Source organism: Bombyx mori, chromosome 25 (genome assembly GCF_030269925.1).
Source record: "Bombyx mori chromosome 25, ASM3026992v2".
NCBI lineage: Eukaryota > Metazoa > Arthropoda > Insecta > Lepidoptera > Bombycidae > Bombyx > Bombyx mori.
In genome coordinates, this window is record NC_085131.1 from 9644053 (window position 1) to 9663789 (window position 19737).

The 19737-nt window shown below is 34.5% G+C and overlaps 1 protein-coding gene across 7 annotated transcripts in view; it reads right to left on the reverse strand.

The window, feature by feature from the left end:
• LOC101741233 (papilin) overlaps positions 1-16721 on the reverse strand; it is a 140102-nt gene extending 123381 nt beyond the window's left edge. For 5 of the 7 annotated variants that reach the window (XM_038020279.2, XM_062676157.1, XM_038020280.2 and 2 more), the window contains exon 1: positions 16163-16437. In XM_038020279.2, the coding sequence (XP_037876207.1) occupies positions 16163-16179 (17 nt within the window). In that variant the 5' untranslated portion in view covers positions 16180-16437. Of the gene's footprint in view, positions 1-16162 lie in introns of all 7 variants that reach the window. The other 2 variants (XM_038020282.2, XM_012689259.4) reach the window with 1 other exon arrangement.
• Between the last annotated feature and the right edge of the window lie 3016 nt (positions 16722-19737).

Below are 19737 nucleotides of genomic sequence, written 5' to 3' on the forward strand. Positions count from 1 at the left end.
GTGAATAGGTACGAAAAAAATATGCTAAACCGCCATCTTACTTTTTTCCTTTTATCCAAATCGCTTTTTAACCGGTGTTAATTTGGCAAATGTAATAATACTAGATCGTAATAAACTTATCATCCCTTGCTATTAATGAAATAAAATAAGTACATACCAACAAATTGTAAATTAAAATAATGTAGTTTAAAATAAGATCGAAGAGTTTGTAATTGTAACCTGTAGGCATAGATTAATAGCAACGTGTAGGTTGTACCACCGCAACCTTTTAATCAAAGAGTTTTATTAGAAAGTAAAATATACCAAACAAATCATTATTGTGACAAAGCCCACTCGTTTATTTTGTTTTTCATCGGGTACATCATAATGATGAAAGTTAATTAGAACGCCTACATTGCGATAAAGCCGAAAGTTGCGTAACTATTTTTATTAATCTCAGTTTTTTTTTCCTAGTTGTTGGTAGCCTAAAGGGTATTTATTATATTCTTCATATTATTTATTTTCTTTATATTCCTATTACTATTATAATGCGGTGACCTCACGGTGAGGACTTCCTGACACTAGAAGGAGAGCAGTGCTTCGCTAAATCTATCAGGTATCGAATCGGAATCACAACACTTAGAAGATCCGGAGAGAAACTCAGAGGATTGTGTCTATGGACTAGACTAGATCGTCTAGACTACGTCGAACTCTTAAGCACAGATAAAAATTCCTTTGTGCTGTATTTAATGAAAAATTTTCAAATTGCGTATTTCGCCAAAATTTAAAATTACTTTTCATCATGTCCCAGACAAACACAAAATTCTCGTGATATACGTAGTTAAAATATAATGATGTCTGACCATCAAGAACATGTATTTAATGATACTGCAGTCTCTTATTACACTAAAATAAATGGCTCGTTTAGAAGCACCTCTACGATACGGCTGCTCTATAATTTTTGTAACATTAAGTGTAAAACTATAATAATAATCTCGTTCGTAATAATATCGTTATATTGTTACAAGAAACCGAAGGTATGTAATAAGCGGGAACCGGGAACGGCGAGCTTGCGTGGTGTGGCGTAAGACGTAAAATATGGCCGACCGCAAAACCACGCAACCCTGGCAGGAGAATTTACGACTGTACAGAAGAAACAGCGAAAGTACGATACGTAAATACACAGTTAAAACAAACAGCGCGCCATGAGCACTTTTGATGATAGTAAAGTTATGAGAGGAAAGTATTCACACAAACTTTAAAATGGCGTTGCAAAAAACACTAATGCTTATTCACAATGACGCACGCCACTACGGTGTTTTTAATAAATAAATAGAATTAAAAAATCAAACTTTTTTTGTAGCAAAAATCAATCAGTTGACTACGGCGGTACCAGGACCGCATGAAACGAAAGAGGAATGTTTGAAACTTTTCGTGAATAGTATCGTAGTCAAAAGTTCATTCACATTTACGTCAATGACATTCAATGTTTATCATCAAGATTGAATTGAAATTATATTTTCTTTGTTTTTGTATGTTAATTATTAAATTGAATTCCGTTAATCTATAGTAATATTATAAAGCTGAAGAGTTTGTTTGTTTGTTTGAACGCGCTAATCTCAGGAACTACTGGTCCGATTTGAAAAATTCTTTCAGTGTTAGATAGCTCATTTATTGAGGAAAGCTATAAGCTATAACATCACGCTAAGACCAATATAAACGGAGCACCAATAAATAATATTTCAAAATCGGGGTTTTTTCCCTTTTGAGAGCTTCAGCTGCGTGCGCTGCGGGAACGGTTAAAGGGGACGGCCCATTTCAGGCCCAAAGCGGACAATAGATTAGAGAAAAAATACTTAGTGCATTAATTTTGTCATAAATAAATATGCATTTACTTTCTTCCAAATAAGCGCCACTACAGTTTACAATAAGTAGTTTAAAAAAAGTAACTCTATTGAAAAAAAACAAGAATTTTATTTTTGCGGGAAAAATATTGCCAACTTCAAAACCTTTTACGTATTAAGTAAACATTTTAAGTATATAAAAAAACATATAAATAAATCATTTTAAATATTATCATTAATCAATCGATTTTAATCGATTTTAAGGACATAAAATAACATCAAAGACATACCCATTGGACTTTAACTTGTTACTATACTTGAGACCTTAGAACTTATATCTCAAGGTGGGTGGCGCATTTACGTTGTGGATGTTTGTGGGCTCCAGTAACCACTTAACACCAGGGTGGCTGTGAGATCGTCCACCCATCTAAGCAATAAAAAAAAACTTAACTTGTATTGTTATTTAAATATGTACAACTAAAACAAAAACATAAAATATAATGTGTACTCGTAAAAAAAAGATTAAGAAATAAATCCAATAACGGTTATTTAAAAAAATGATCGATATATGAATTTCATGTAATTATTTTTCTTTATACTGACAACACTGATTTTAATCTGACTGACTGACACTTCGCTTGCTGCTTGTGCTTGCGTTCAAAATGGATGTGTTTTGATTTTTCTTCGATTTATTTTGCTTTTATCAATAACGTTTCATACTACGGCTGAAAACCATTGTGTGAATTGTGGTTTTAACCTGACCGAGATTTAAAACCGTGTATATGCTCTCCTGTGCTATTTTTAGATGATTTACTAATTGTGTATGAAGATGAAGAAAATATAGAATAATATAGATATTTAAAGAAGTATGTGTGTTTTTTATACCCTAATAACTACAATTGGATAAAAATACATTAGGAACATCTTAAACATTAAAAAAAGAAAAATGTGTGCGTGTACTAGTGTACACACGTAAGAAGTGAAACTTGTTTATGGCCTTATTTTTCGAAAAATGATCTACATGCAACTTTCTAGAAATTGGTTAAATAAAGTTAAATTAGATAAAGTTTAAACAAAAGGATTTTATTATCATAGACATGAATACAAAAAAGTTAAATTAGATAAAGTTTAAACAAAAGGATTTTATTATCATAGACATGAATACAAAACAGATGGCGCGTAACGGAAAAATGTGACGCGTAACCGAAAAATGTGACGGTAAATTTTTTTCCAACGCCGATAAGGAAGTTTCACTTCAAAAAGTTCTTGAGGTATTTATATAGAACATTAACCTCAAAACGAGTTTTTTATTTTTATTATATTTTTTATAATAGTGGCGTCAATTTCAATATATTTTTTAGATATCTAATACATTTAAGAATTTGAATCAGTCCATTTTTATAGTAATATTTAATGTCCACCTTGGGCCTAGCACACTATGGAGAGTGGGCAATCCCCTTTCGCTAAAATAATGTATGACAGAATTGCTGCCCTTAAAAAGATCTAAAAAAAGTTCGCGACAGCGTATGTCTATATGTTAAGGTTGGCTGACTATAACGTTTTTTATTCTAACCAAATTTGTGCTAAAATAAAGCATTATTTGTGAACGTGTTTTTATAAAGATGATATTAATCCTTATCCAAATAAATACATTATTCATTACAACATTGAAACACCCAAATCAACTTCAAGATAGGCTTTGACAATTATAGATTTTTCTGGACTTCTCCAGGGTCCCATCATCAGATCTTGATGATTACATGACGATTCGGGAAGTCTACCCTTTCGAACAAAAAAAAATTAAAAACAAATTTATCAGACTCGGTTCAAGCATTTTTGAGAAATTGGTGAACATACATAAAAAAAAAATATGGTCGAATTGATAACTTCCTCTTTTGAAGTCGGTTAAAAAGCTTGATTTTGGTACCTTAAATAGCTCCTTAACATTCTATTATTCAAAAATATTTTCACTTTCAACGTAAATGAAGAGGCGAGTAAAATTTAGCGTTATGGAAAAGTAACTATTCCACGCGGACGAAGTCGCGGGCAAAAACTAGTTACTAAAATTATTTAAAATTAAAAAGTGCAGTTGTGTTTCACAATATCAAAATCTTAGAGCATGGGTATTTCTAACATAATAATAGGAATACTTTGTTATTAATATATTTATTATAGGACCTATGCGAAGTCATGTGACGGAAGACATCAAATGCTACAAATTATGTATCCGAACACGCGCTCCGCATGTGTTTGGCGCGCTTTTTCCGCATCACTACGATATTTTGTACTACAAAAATTTAAATAATTAAATACTAAATTAATAAAGTTCAAATAATAAAAAAATTAAAACCTGAATATTATTTTATGAGTTTCATAATTTCAGAATTCATATTAGTTTTCAATCACACACGCACCTACACCGTTTGATAAATTGAAAGGATATAGGATTTAAAGGATATAAACTAAGGAAAAACTAAAACTAATCACAGTGCCAACTCATCCATTACCTCTTATATAATGTATTTGACACATTCAACAGACAATCAACAAAATACATAGTATGTAATTAAATGATATCGTCTCTTAGTATATGTTGGATTGAGATAGGTTTGAGTTATGAGTCAAAAGCTTACGTTAAAAATAGTTAGATAAATTCCGCAAATGTCCTTCAATGCTACACCTAATGTATCTCGAACTCCATCAAAAATCCCCTCCTATAATTTAATATGGATACATCTGTCATGTAATCGACTCTTAAATTAAGAGCACAAGATTGAAGGATTTTAAAACGCAACCGATTACAAAAAAACGCTACCCCGTTAAGTCCCATGTCAAAAATAAGTATAAAAAGCGATCGTTTTTTTACCGGCAACCCTGCAAGTGCATGTGTCCACCCCCCTAATGCGTCACACGTGCGTCCCGGCTGTCTGTTTGTTGCGGCTCTCCCATGTCACACGGGACCTTTCCAATATACTACATGTGCGTTTAATGTTAGCTAAAATCAAAATGTACAATTTTTTCGAAATAAATCTAAAAATCAACCAACGTTTATTTTGTAGAAATCGAAACGCTTGAAATAAAAATTGAAAAACAATGTATTATTCTTAAATAAATATTTTTACAAATGTATTATAGCATATTACTGGTGGTAGGACCTCTTGTGAGTCCGCACGGGCAGGTACCACCACCCTGCCTATTTCTGTCGTGAAGCAGAAAGGCGTATAGGTTTGAAGGGTGGGGCAGCCGTTTTAACTGTACTGAGACCTTAGAACTTAAATCTCAAGGCGGGTGGCGCATTTACGTTGTAGATGTCTATGGACTCCGGTAACCACTTAACAGTAGATGGGCTGTGAGCCCGTCCACCCATCTAAGCAATAAAAAAATAATACTGGTAATAATTTCTAAATAGAAAAAAACAAATAAAATCTCATTAGAATACCTTCTCACGAGATATACAGTTATTAATATGTAATAATAATAAAATGTTCACGTTGACAATCGTGTTTAACATTTTTCAATTTTCATGACAACCTAACCATTTAGATCTGCACTCTTTTATCTATTCTATATAATATATAAAAACGAATTGCTGTTCGTTAGTCTCGCTAAAACTCGAGAACGGCTGGACCGATTTGGCTAATTTTGGTCTTGAATTATTTGTGGGAGTCCAGAGAAGGTTTAAAGGGTAGATAAATATGAAAATGCTCGGAATTAAATAAAAATAACAATTTTGTTTTTCCTTTGATGTGTCCCCCGTCGGACGGATTCCTTTTGTTTGTTTTAAGTTTATTTTACACAAATGTTTAGGTTTTTTATTTATCGATTGAGGCACAACGAAGTCTGCCGGGTCAGCTAGTTTGTGATAAAAACGAACCACAATGCAATTGCATCGAATCCAATAGTCATCATCCACAATTCTAAATGATTGTATCCCATCGGTATAACTTGTTTTTGGGATTCTGACTAACAACAACTTCTGCCGCTTAAGATCTATAGCTTTTCAGAGCATAATCAATATTGAAATACCTATAATTTTGTTGTACCGTGTTTAGCGTTTGTAATAAAACACTGAAAAAACGGCAAAAAATATATATTTTCAAATCCAAACATACAATTTATAACTAAATTCAGTTCGAAATTTATTTATTTATGATTACAAATAATAAAAAGTTATAGGTATAATTATAAAGATTAGTAAAAATAAAAACTATGTTTTGACCCTGGGAAAAAAGTTAAAACAAAATATATATAAAAAATACAATAATAAGGACAAAAAGAAAGCGAAGTTTCTACCGATACCTGACTTTAAAAAAATCTTGTTTACTATAGTCGTATGCGACTAGATAAAAATAAATGAGCACTTCATTTAGTTAATTGAACAATATATAATGTAAACAACTTAAGGAACGCGGTGTTAACGTTTACGTTAAATCCCACGCGATACCACACACCCTATGAATTTAGGGCTGCACTTCTTCCAATGAAAACATTTCCAATATAACGAATTTCTCAACTTTAAGTAGTATAAGTAAGAGTATAAGTAGGCACTAACTAAAAACCTAGTTTATCATAAAAAAATGTCTTACGTAATAATCTCGATGATCCATATCGTTTTCTGTTTGATTCTGTGATAGAATCATAAAACTGTTTTAGTTATCCCTTCCATAAGACTTTAACAGTGATTGTTTTTTTTTTTAATATAATATTCCCCTAACTGAGTGCAGTAGAATGGCCTCGATCAAGGAGGGATGGCGGGACATCGTGAGACGCGTCAAGTCTGCCCCCTCCAACACTACATGACGATCACGACCAATCTGTCAAGATTCCGTTTTTATTTTATTAAGATACGAGTATTTTATCAAGCACATTTTTCGTTTGAAATAAGTAGGTCAATTGAGTTTGGCTTCATCAGATTTTTCTTAAGCATTCCTCATATTTACTTCGGCATTCCATAAAGATGATCAGGTTTTTTGAAGTTTTTGAGATTTCGATAGTTTCTCATGATATTTAGTGTTAGTGTTCGCTGCATCTGATAATGAAGACTGGATGTTTCTAAGTTCTGTGTTCACGAGAATTAACAAAAACTGTTACCTATAATTATATGAATTATATGAATGAGCTCCACGGTGTTTCCCGAGCGTTATGACATGTCCGTCTTCAAACGAGGCTTGTGGAGAGTATTAGGCGGTAGGCAGCGGCTTGGCTCTGCCCCTGGCATTGCCGAAGTCCATGGGCGACGGTAACCACTCACCATCAGGTGGGCCGTATGCTCGTCTGCTTACAAGGGCAATAAAAAAATGTAGACTATGTTTGTAATAAAGACAAATGGATTTCCACACTCAATAATGGATTATTAGACAATTTCGGTTTAAGCTATTAATTTTTTTAAGCGTTTGTAATCAGTGCTGTATTTAAATATATATATTTCTAGATTATTTTAAAGTAAAATAACTAGTCAATAGTCAACCCTAGCAGCATTCCTGCCCAATCGAATGCTTGCTTTCCCTAATAATAAACATATAGTTCGTATAAAGCCGTGCCGATGTAGCCTTGACCGAATTGGGTAACGGACAGGGTACCGCGGGATGTGTTCTTAATTATGTTACTTTGATAGGTGACTTTTAATTTATTATACTTGTTTGGGTGTGATTAAGCTGCCTGGTTCCGTCGCGAAGCTGTTATCCCTTTCGGTTTGACAGATGATCGGACGGCGCTATAACAAAATCGACACTTTGACGTCATGTCTAAAGTGTGTGAGGTTCATGTTGTGAAGTCTTTGCGCATCGACCGCTTAAGACTGGGTAGATCGCGAATTCGTTCACTCATGTATGAAAAAAGGGGCAGAATGTTACTACGTACAGTACTGCGGACTTGCATAAATGTGTTATTACCATTCCAATGCTACTTTTCCAGGTTTGATTTTTTTATTAGACGAAGTTATTCTTTGTACCGGCATACGGAATTTGAACATCGGGATTTTACATTTTTTCAGTAGGTAGTATGCGAGATTACGCGATGGCAGCATGCGTTAAAGATCCTTAGTTGAAATATATTACGAGAACTATTATTTGATACGATTGTGTATTTTTATTTTGTTCGAAAAGGAACACGACATGTCCATTCCGGATCTATTTCATGAAGTCGTAACGGTTGAGCTCTTCTATGAACACGTAATATTGTTACCAAGAACGATACAGGATGATCTTTGATCGTGTTCTATTAAATTAGGATTGATTTGTGAATAAATTCAATCATTATTACATAATAATATTAATAATAGGAACTAGGTTTCTCTGTAGCATGGAAACCATGGGATGGATAATAGATATTAAATATAGAAACAAAGAGCAAATAAGCTTGTTCATCCCAAGAATATTTGCCCAATGCAGGAATCGAATCTAACCACTGCACCGAGGAGCCAGTAAATACCTATAATATATATAAATATATGTAAATATTATTGGTTATAATTCGTGATTATATCCGAAGGAGATTTGTTTCCAAACTAATTAAATAGTAATGTTTCTGTACTAATATTACCAATCAACAAGACTGCCGATAAAGTACTTCTTTGAATTACCTTGACTTGATAAACACTGCCCGTCATACAGAGAGGACGTTCACCGCCTACCATCAGATAAGATGTCGGCTCGTAGCAGTCCGGCACGGCGAACAATAAACAAAAATTCCATTATTGCATTAAAATCGATGATTACTAATAAAACGAAGACTTTCTTTTTAATAAAATTCAAGAGACATCATTCTACATTTTGAGAAATTCAAGCTTTTTTATGAAATAGTTTTCATATGCAATGCAAGGGAAATTTCGGGCACAAACACATGCGAAGGAACTGGTATTAACATTTTTTAGGAAATCGGTTAAAAATTGAAGTATCCTTTAAGTGGTATTTATCCTCCACTGTAACTTCCTATATTTAACTAAAATCTATTAACTCTCTTTTGCGACCGCCCTGAGAGAAGCCGAAAGCCGAAGGAAATGGAACCTGATGGTACAAAGAGCCACGAAGGGCTTTCAAGGACATGACCTTCAGCAATGAAGTATGCGACTAAGAAGAAGAAGAAGGTTTAATCAAATTAGTAGGTAGTTATTCGCGATTCGCGAAAACCGAAGAAAGAGTACCAAGTTTTTTAATTATTTGTTGTATTAATCGTCTATTGGTCTAGTTGTTCAGTTTTTAGTGGAGTCTATAGACCTCATTGAATGAATACCGTCACCTACCTTGAAACTTGAGGCCTAAGTCTGATTGTTGGGCATAACGCCTGTAATGCCATTTTACCCATCAAACAGGAACACATACAAACAACATCGCGATAGAAATAACTCTGTAAGTTCATAATATATTCTATGACGAGTTACGCAAAAGCAGTAAACGTATTGTACCTTGGTCTGTAGAAACTTTGTTCCGGTATCAGTCTCCTTAGACCCTGAATAACATGAGATCTAGACTTAGTCTAAAATCGAGACCGATATCCAGTCGAGCCCGGTATATTTGTACCTAGAATTACCAGGAGCACATAAACGAAAGGAGCCGCTTAAGTACTAGACCGAGAGATTTATACTTATATACGTCATGACTGCTGAACGTCTGGCTAAGCTGAATACGCTCTATCAAGTTTTGTCGGGATTCGGAGTTTGCATCGGTAAAACGTGTTCTCTGCGAACGGTATTTAAATAAATTTCCAATTCAATTATTCATCTACTTTTATTTGAACTGGTGTATATTTGAATCATTGATTTTTGCGTGTCAAAGTATGTAGATTAAGCCTTTATATTAAGCCTTATATGACTTTAAAATAAGAAATACATTAGCTTTGGAATCTATCTGTCAATCAAATCAGGAATATCAGAAATGGAATAAATTGTGCAAATTTACTTTTGAGATTATTTTTTTCCTTACCTAGTCGTTGGTAGCCGCGGACCGGTATGTGAGCTCAGAGGCTCAACCTGAGACAATTGCTAACACTGGCCTTATCAAGAGCAGTGCTTCGCTGAATCTACTACCGGATCGGAAGCGTGACCTACTGGGCAGATCCGGCAAAAAACTCAGTGGGCTTAATTATTAATAATAATAATAGGAAATAGGTTTCTCTGTAGCATGGAAACCATGGAATGGATAATAGATATTAAATACAGAAACAAAGAACAAATAAGCTTGTTCATCCCAAGAATATTTGCCCGATACGGGAATCGAATCTAACCACTGCACCGAGGAGCCAGTAAATACCTATAATATAAATAAATATATGTAAATATTATTGGTTATAATTCGTGATTATATCCGAAGGAGATTTGTTTCCAAACTAATTAAATAGTAATGTTTCTGTACTAATATTACCAATCAACAAGACTGCCGATAAAGTACTTCTTTGAATTACCTTGACTTGACAAACACTGCCCGTCATACAGAGAGGACGTTCACCGCCTACCATCAGATAAGATGTCGGCTCGTAGCAGTCCGGCACGGCGAACAATAAACAAAAATTCCATTATTGCATTAAAGTCGATGGTTACAAATAAAACGAAGACTTTCTTTTTAATAAAATTCGAGAGACATCATTCTACATTTGGAGAAATTCAAGCTTTTTTATGAAATAGTTTTCATATGTAATGCAAGGGAAATTTCGGGCACAAACACATGTGAAAGAACTGGCATTAACATTTTTTAGGAAATCGGTTAAAAATTTAAGTATCCTTTAAGTGGTATTTATCCTCCACTGTAACTCCTTATATTTAACTAAAATCTAATCAAATTAGTAGTTATTTGATTACAATTTTTTATTTAAACGTACGCGATTTTTTTTTATAGCTTAGATAGGTGGACTAGCTCACAGCCCACCTGGTGTTAAGTGGTTACTGGAGCCCATAGACGTCTACAACGTAAATGCGCCACCCACCTTAAGATATAAGTTCTAAGGTCTCAGTATAGTTACAACGGCTGCCCCACCCTTCAAACCGAAACGGATTACTGCTTCACGGCAGAAATAGGCAGGGCGGTGGTACCTACCCGTGCGGACTCACAAGAGGTCCATTTAAGCAATAACAAAAAAAAAACAATGTATCCTATGACGAGTTACGCAAAAGCAGTAAACGTATTGTACCTTGGTCTGTAGAAACTATGTTCCGTTATCAGTCTCCTTAGACCCTGAATAACATGAGATCTATCTAGACTTAGTCTAAAATCGAGACCGATATCCAGTCGAGCCCGGTATATTTGTACCTATAATTACCAGGAGCACATAAACGAAAGGAGCCGCTTAAGTGCTAGACCGAGAGATTTATACTTACATACGTCACGACCTCTGAACGCTAAGTTTGTTCTATCAAGTTTTGTCGAGATTCGGAGTTTGCATCGGTAAAACGTGCTCTCTGTGAACGGTATTTAAATAAATTTCCAATTCAGTTATTCATCTACTTTTATTTGAACTGGTGTATATTTGAATCATTGATTTCTGCGTGTCAAAGTATGTAGATTAAGCCTTTATATTAAGCCTTATAAGACTTTAAAATAAGAAATACATTAGGTTTGGAATCTATCTGTCAATCAAATCAGGAATATCAGAAATGGAATAAATTGTGCAAGTATTAATTTTTTTTTTCCCTTACCTAGTCGTTGGTAGCCGCGGACCGGTATGTGAGCTCATGGGCTCAACCTGAGACAATTACTAACACTGGCCTTTCAAGAGCAGTGCTTCGCTGAATCTACTACCGGATCGGAATCATGACCTACTGGGAAGATCCGGCAAAAAACTCAGTGGGCTTAATTATTGATGTACTAGCTGACCCGGCAGACTTCGTAGTGCCAATACCTAAACTATTTGTATAAAATAAACTTAAAACAAACAATAGGAATTCGTCCAACGGGGGACACATCAAAGGAAAAATTGTTATTTTTATTTAACTCCGAGCTTTTTCATATTTATCTACCTTTTAAACCTTCTCTGAACTTCCACAAATAATTCAAGACCAAAATTAGCTAAATCGGTCCAGCCGTTCTCGAGTTTTAGCGAGATTAACGAATAGCAATTCATTTTTATATATATAGATATGATTGTTCAAGCGACTAGTATATAGCGGACTATGTCGGTGTTTAAATCTTGTACGCAAATGTTTCTAAGTAGATACGTTCGTACTTTACACGTAAAAATGTGTAAATTTCGCATAAGCTATGAGCCCACGCGCGTACGTAATATGTATCTGTCTATTCCTACCATAAAACAGTCATGTGTTCAGTTAAAAGGGTTGGACAGTCGCTATTACAGTTAAATTGAAACTTCGACGTCATTTCAGAAGATTGGCGGTACTCGTGTTGACTCCGGTAACGAATTAACACAAAATACTACCAAAAAAATATATTCAGTGTTAAACAGTCGTCTTTCTAACTACATATATTAATGAACTTGAAAATTCAGTTAGGATAATGACATTAAAAAAATATGATTATACAAAAATATGATGTGAAAAATACAAATAAATCTAACATTAGTTATCTATGTAACATTAATCTACATACATAGCTAAGATTAATTATCATGAACAGAAGTAGAGAACAAAAAAAAACGATGGAAGTAAAACAAAAAGACTTCCTTTACTTATTTAGGAGAATACAGCGAAAATAATATTAGAATTTAACTTGTTACTTTTATTATTACTTTTTAGAAATTATTAGAATAATTATTACTTTTAAATGAATATGAAGTGTAAATATGAAAGATAGTGAACAAAAATGAAAAATACTTTCGTACAATATATTCAGATAAATAGGCAAGTACGAAACAGATATTTCTCCGGTGTTTATTATACAATTTTTTTATTTTTGTTTTGTAGTTAGTGCCTCACGAGCTTTAGTGCTAACTGAAAATTATTTTCAGAAATAATCGTTGTTTTTTGAGAAAATCGGAAAAACAATCAACTTCATAAAAAAAAGGAATATGCACTATTAAAGATAACTCAAAAACTAGTTTTCAAAAAATTTAAATGACCACAAGAGAATCAAAATCGGTAGAAAAAAGCTCTTAGGTAGCGAACGTAAAAAACTACAGCCGAATTGATGACCTCTTCCTTTTTGAAGTCGGTTAAAAAGAAAACAGTATATAAAATAAAGATGAAGAAATAAATAAGAGATCATCATCTCTTGGGTCTTAGTGGCTGCTATATGACACAACAATAATTTCGTAACAAATCCAAACATCAGGTACGACTTCATTCACGTGATCCTCAACGAGGTGATCGCGTCGAAAGCCCTTCAACCAAACTCATAATTAAAGACTGAGTTCAGTGTATATGTAGATGTAATTAATATGCGCATTCACAGTACGTTTTAATGCACTTCCTTCAAGAGTGTTACCAACACTACATTATTCTTCAAACCTTGTGATATAAGTTCTAAGGTCTCAAGTATAATTACAACGGCTGCCTCACCCTTCAAACCGAAACCCATTACTGCTTCACGGCAGAAATAGGCAAGGCGGTGGTACCTACTCGTGCGGACTCACAAGAGGTCCTACCGCCAGTAAACATGTATAGTAAGTATGCTCGTCCGCCAAATAATTCAAAAAGATCAATATTTTGCACCAAATCAATCGCGTTGAAAATCTTCAGCGTCTATTGCGACGTATTCATCATCTACATCTTTAGTCAGAACACATTCACCTATGATTTTGTCCTATATATTCTTAAAGAGCAATCAGAGCTTAAGCGAAAAAAAACCCTGTCAAATAACCAATATTTAATGAACAATCTGTACGCATCTCAATTTAAGAACACAAACAAACAAAAAACATCTCGACAAAGATCTTTCAAAGAAGACAGTGGAAAAAACAAACAGCCGCTGAGCCGAAAATTGAGAACGCTTCAAAGAAACACCGAGAGCTTAAATCTTGCAAAAGCTCTTACAAACTAAACAATAGCTTTAGCGAAAAACAACGTTTAAGCCGACGAAAGCCCCGGTTCGGGTTCCTGCTTAGCTTTAATCTAAAAGTTCGATTGAAGGTTGCCAAACTTTTATTTTCGAATGAGCCTACATGATTGAAAATTGGAAACAACTACCTAGTACTATTCTTGTTTTCAATATACCGAAATCAAAATTAAGAGTGCTTTTACGATAATATTAAATTTATACAAATATAAAAGCGAAATTAAATTGTATATATGTATAAATCGAGTGGTGATTGGCTATTTGGTTTAAATGTGATTTTACAACTTCACAAGAAAGCTATTTAAAGTTTAAAAGTTTGTAAAGAAAATCATTACAAAAAAAAAATTACTTCAGTTATTTTAATGGGGTAACCTTATTTGACCTTCTATTAAAAACATCGATCGATCGACGGAGAAAAAAATGCTGATTCCGAATATGTATATAACTCAAAACATATCCACCCTAGATGTCGCTTAAATAAATTTTTAATAGCCTTTCACCCCTCGATATAGTATTGGTGGATTCGTTTGAGCTCCAAGTAAAAGGAACAATAGTCTTAATTTTAATCTCGCCTAATTTTTTTGGGATACTCGAGATCCAGTTCGTCTCCGTCTGGATTTACAGCTCGATTACGGTGACAACGCGTTTTTAGTTTCGCTGGATTTTTTTCTATAAATTCGATGATTTTTCCGTAAAACGAATTCAATCGTATTTGCATGCAATTAGTAATAGTTTAAAAAAACTAAAAAACACGCTTTATATAAAATTCAACTAAAAAATAAAATAAAAAATTTAAATTGAAACTATGTAGTGTAAAAAAAATTTTTTTTATTGTAAAAAAAGCCTGGGGTGCTTTTTAAGATATAATTAAAATAATAATTCTTCTACTTATATCTGTCAGAAAAATATTTATAACTAATAACACCATGCACCCCACGCTTTTATAACATATAAGCTAATATAACCACCACCCCCCCGTCTATTTTTGCCGTGAAGCAGTAATGCGTTTCAGTGTGAAGGGTGGAGTTGTAACTATACTGAGACCTTAGAACTTATACCTCCGGGTAGGTGCCGCATTTACGTTGTGGATGTCTATGGGCTCCAGTAACCACTTAGCACCAGGTGGGCTATGAGCTCGTCAACCCATCTAAGCAATAAATAAAAAAACAGCCGCTCGACGGAAGGTCTTCCGTTTGTCATATATGTTCAAATCTATCTATCTATATATATAAAAATGAATTGCCTTTCGTTACTCTTGTTAAAACTCGAAAACGGCTGGACTGATTTGGCTAATTTTGGTCTTGAATTATTTGTGGAAGTCCAGAGAAGGCTTAAAAGGTAGATAATCATGAAAATGCTCGGAATTAAATAAAAATAACAATTTTGTTTTTCCTTTGATGGGTTTCCCGTCGGACGGATTCGTTTTGTTTGTTTTAAGTTTATTTTATACAAAAGTTTAGGTATTTTATTTCTCGATTGAGGCACTGCGAAGTCTGCCGGGTCAGCTAGTATTTAATAAATGATTTTGCTTTTATAATTCGGCTCTTGCAGCAATGAACTGGCAACAATCCATTATTCATACTTGAAATGTGTAAGAAGGCGGTTTAAAATACCTAAGTACCGTAGTACCGTTGCTACGGTAAAAAATTTTTTTAAAAAAAATCATGGTCAGCCTACAGTGCCCTTCGTCAGTTTCCATTTCGCATCATTCGACGTGAAGCGGCTAAAATTTGCGTGACTGGACCCGAAACGCAAATGAAAAAAAGAGGAGATTGTTTTAACGAGATTCCATTTTAACGAACACATGTACGTGACTTAAGATTTTTAAATAAAACGGAGATTTATATTAAATCCTAACATAAAAAATTAGAAGATAAAATTAAAAGATTAGAAATGGATAACATTGCAAATAATTATTACAATGAAAGCATTTATTATATTAAAACATAATTAAACTTTAATCGCGTGCTATTTTTTAAACAGTACCTAATATATAATTTCCATCACTATACTTCGCCGCGAAGTTAGGGGAGTTAGGGATATAGGAAATATTCCGTAAACATTTCAATTCAATTCAATTTCATTTTAAAATTATTTTTTCATTTTAAAATAATGATTCCTAAAAATGTAATAAAACGTTGGCTAGTTTCAAATACACGATGTTCGAATTAAATATATTTTCCTTGGATTAGATTAAATTGTACTTTCAGAAGAATCGCTTAAATATAGTACATATTAATATGTTGGCTCGGCAAGCTTTTAAAAAGTTACTCAAACTGGCACAGCTGTAAATCAACTACGTACTTTAAAGTCAGAAAAAAATATATATATATTAATATAATTACTGACACTAAAACAGTCTTGTATTTAAAATACTTATGCGGCAATTTCTGTTTTACGTACCTTAAGTTACCCAGCATCGTTCTACGCGACCATGCCTTCACAAATTAAATGTTCCACAAAATAAAATAAAAAGTCACCACAACACAAGCCACAGTAAAAAAGGAAAAGTTAAAGATCGAAAAAAAAAAAAATAATATTTTTGAATTTCCCGCGCGAGCTGGAAGTTGCCAGTCGCAGGCGCGCCGGTGGACAATGATGTGACTATCGTGCAGCCTCCGGCACACGGAATGTTCGGGCCGCAGGCGTCAAGCGCTCGCGCATCCTACAAGTACTTCCCCCACCACGCTTTGGCCATTCATGAAAACTGTCAATGGACCGCGAGCTTTTAGTCTTTTCATAGCATGTTCTACAAAAAGAAATGCAGAAAACCGCTATGCGCATGCTCACTTGATTCATTTGAGTGCTTTATACTGAGTACACAATGTTATAGTATGACGAAATATTTCACACGGATAAATCTGCTTTCAATCAGCAATAAAAAAAACATAAAAAAGAACCTTAAGCAACTTTGAAAAAATTACATTTTATTTCTCATTCTTGATTACGCTAAAAGGATTTTGGTGATTTTGCAACATACTTTCAGTTATCTAGGATTGGCGAGCACGGAAGCGTTAGACTGCGCAATGCGGTGGGTACTACGGACGCGTGGGCCTATCTAACACATCCGTCGCGACCGCCGCTGTCACAGTGATGCTATTGATTTTTTTAATAGATCTCATTTATTATGTGGGGTACTTTATGATTTTAGGCATATAATATTATTAACTATTTCTGAATTTAATGTCTGTAGTTTCTGTACGTAGATCAATAAAATTCCAAAGAATATTATGCCTTGGGATCGATAATAATATGTTATCGGACGGATATTTTTTTAAACATAACGCTACCAATGTAGGTCTTACGTAATTCTTTTTTTTTCGATTTTCATTGTAACTCTGGAACTAACCTATTTTTAAATTATTTCGACAAATCGATAAATTTCTTATCTCGTAATCGTTAGATAGCTGGTAGGTAGCCTATGAAGCTATTTGATAAAATTACCTAGTAGCTATGAAACTAGCCCTGATAGCTAGATGCTGCTAAATGTGTAGAATTAAATCTCAATTTTTAATACGGTTTTGCCTGCCTGAAATCTAGTTTAGTTAATCAAAAAAAGATAGAAGAAGAAGGCCGATTGTTCGGTAAATGTTGGGCTTACGAAACTCCTCAGCATCTCATGAAACTGGGACATCTCTTTGCCGGTACATTTATTTTTATTTTTTTTATTGCCCTTGTAGGCAGACGAGCATACGGCCTACCTGATGGTGAGTGGTTACCGTCGCCCATGGACTTCAGCAATGCCAGGGGCAGAGCCAAGCCGCTGCCTACCGCTTAATACTCTCCACAAGCCTCGTTTGAAGAAGGACATGTCATAGCGCTCGGGAAACACCGTGGAGGGAAGCTCATTCCATAGCCGGATGGTACGTGGCAAAAAAGACCTCTGGAAACGCACTGTGGATGACCGCAGTGGCTCCAGGTAGTATGGATGAACTCTACTCCGGTGGCGGGCGGTGCGATGGTAAAAACGAGATGCCGGTATCATCTCGAACAATTCCTCAGAGCACTTTTCCTTACCCGAATGTTTATCAATCAAGGCAATGCTAAAGCATAAGTACATTTTAAATTAAAATACTTTTCAAAACGAAAACGATAATATGAGGCTACGATGTGGAATGTGTTTGAAGTCTTAAATATTAAGTCTATTTATTAACCGTGGTTTCAAGTGAAGTAAATTTCGATGAGAGTACCTACTACTAACGTTAAAAATCGGACATGTTTTTTTTGACTCGTTCTCTCCAAGTAGGTTCATAATATGTCCGAACTACTTCATCGGATCGTTCAGCTACATATACAGCCGACCGAACCATTTTATCGGGTTTATAACAAGCTTATAAAGCTCCGATGAATGGCTTTGAACATCAAAGAAATTGTTACATTCATATTTTTATTTCTCCAAGAATCCTCTGATTATGACTGATAGTAAAAGCACATAGACTGTAGCTGGTAACGAGGTGTAAGTTTTTTTTTATTTTTTTTTATTGCTTAGATAGGTGGACGAGCTCACAGCCCATCTGGTGTTAAGTGGTTACTGGAGCCCATAGACATCCACAACGTAAATGCGCCACCCACCTTGAGATATAAGTTCTAAGGTCTCAGTATAGTTACAACGGCTGCCCCGCCCTTCAAACCGAAACGCATTACTGCTTCACGGCAGAAATAGGCAGGGTGGTGGTACCCACCCATTTTAAAGTATATAGCATTCTGAATGTTGGAAAAAAAAATAATTATATTTTTACTGCCCTTAACGAGACGACTTGATTGACAAACATAGGACCCGCCTGATGATAAGTGGTTGCCATCGATCATGAGCATCAGCAACGCCAGAGGTGAAGACGATATCTGCCTCTGAATACTCTTCGCAAACCACGTTTGAAGAAAGACATATCATAGCGCTGAGGAAGCACAGGGGAGCTCATTTCAAAGCCAAATGGTACGTGTTAGAAAAGATGAAAGCGCACTGTGGATAATCTTAGTTGTTCTCGGTTTAATGAATTATGCTTTGATGGTGGGAGGTGCGATGGCAAAATAGAGATTTCTTGTCTATCTTAGGAAAAAAAAAAACAGTTTTCATCAAAAAATCATTATGTTTCGTGCGATAAAATTATTTAATTAAAATTATAATTTTGTACATGCGAAATCATTACGGTATCTTTTGTAAACGGATATAACTTGACCGTGAAACGAGGATTGCCTAAGCGCTGATAACAATTTGTCCAATAAAATAAAACCAAAAAGGCCATTCATAAATCATTCCCTTATTTTTTTCAGTCTATTTATGAGTCCCGTAGAAATTGGAGCTCGGTAGCATTGGTTTTACTTTTAACAAATAATTAAACACATAACTTTGTGTTCCATCTTTCATAAATCGTCAGGAGTCCATATACATACGTCGTAACAAGAATACCACCTAGCGATGATACCAACCTTCAAACTGGAACACATGACTGCTTCGCGATAAAAATTGGCAATGATGGTGATACCTAGGTACTTGTGCGGTCTTACAACTCGCCATGTTAATTACACAAATTTGAAATATCTTTTGCGGCTTCATTTGAGATACTAACATATTAACAGCATACAAGTAATCGCGGCCTAAAGAATAAGACGCCCGGTTCACTCGTATCGAACGATTTGATTGTGCCGGTGTTCAAATCTTGTAGACACGATACCAATTTTTTGTAAAGAAATATGTACTTGCCAAGTTTTCACGAAAGAGCACCGCGATGGAGCTATATAACTTCAATTTCTACGGTAAGAAATATAAGCAAGGTAATAGAGAAATCCATTAACACTAGTGAGAAAACTGATCCACCTTCTGCCCCGTCAATTAGGTATAGGGCGTCAACAGAAATAATCTTTTAATAACGAAAACCCCATTTTAATATTAAGCCCCATTCTACAGGATATAGTTTCAATAAACCTTTTTACGAAAATTAAATTTTAGTGATAATTTACCTTCTTGTTCATACTATCGG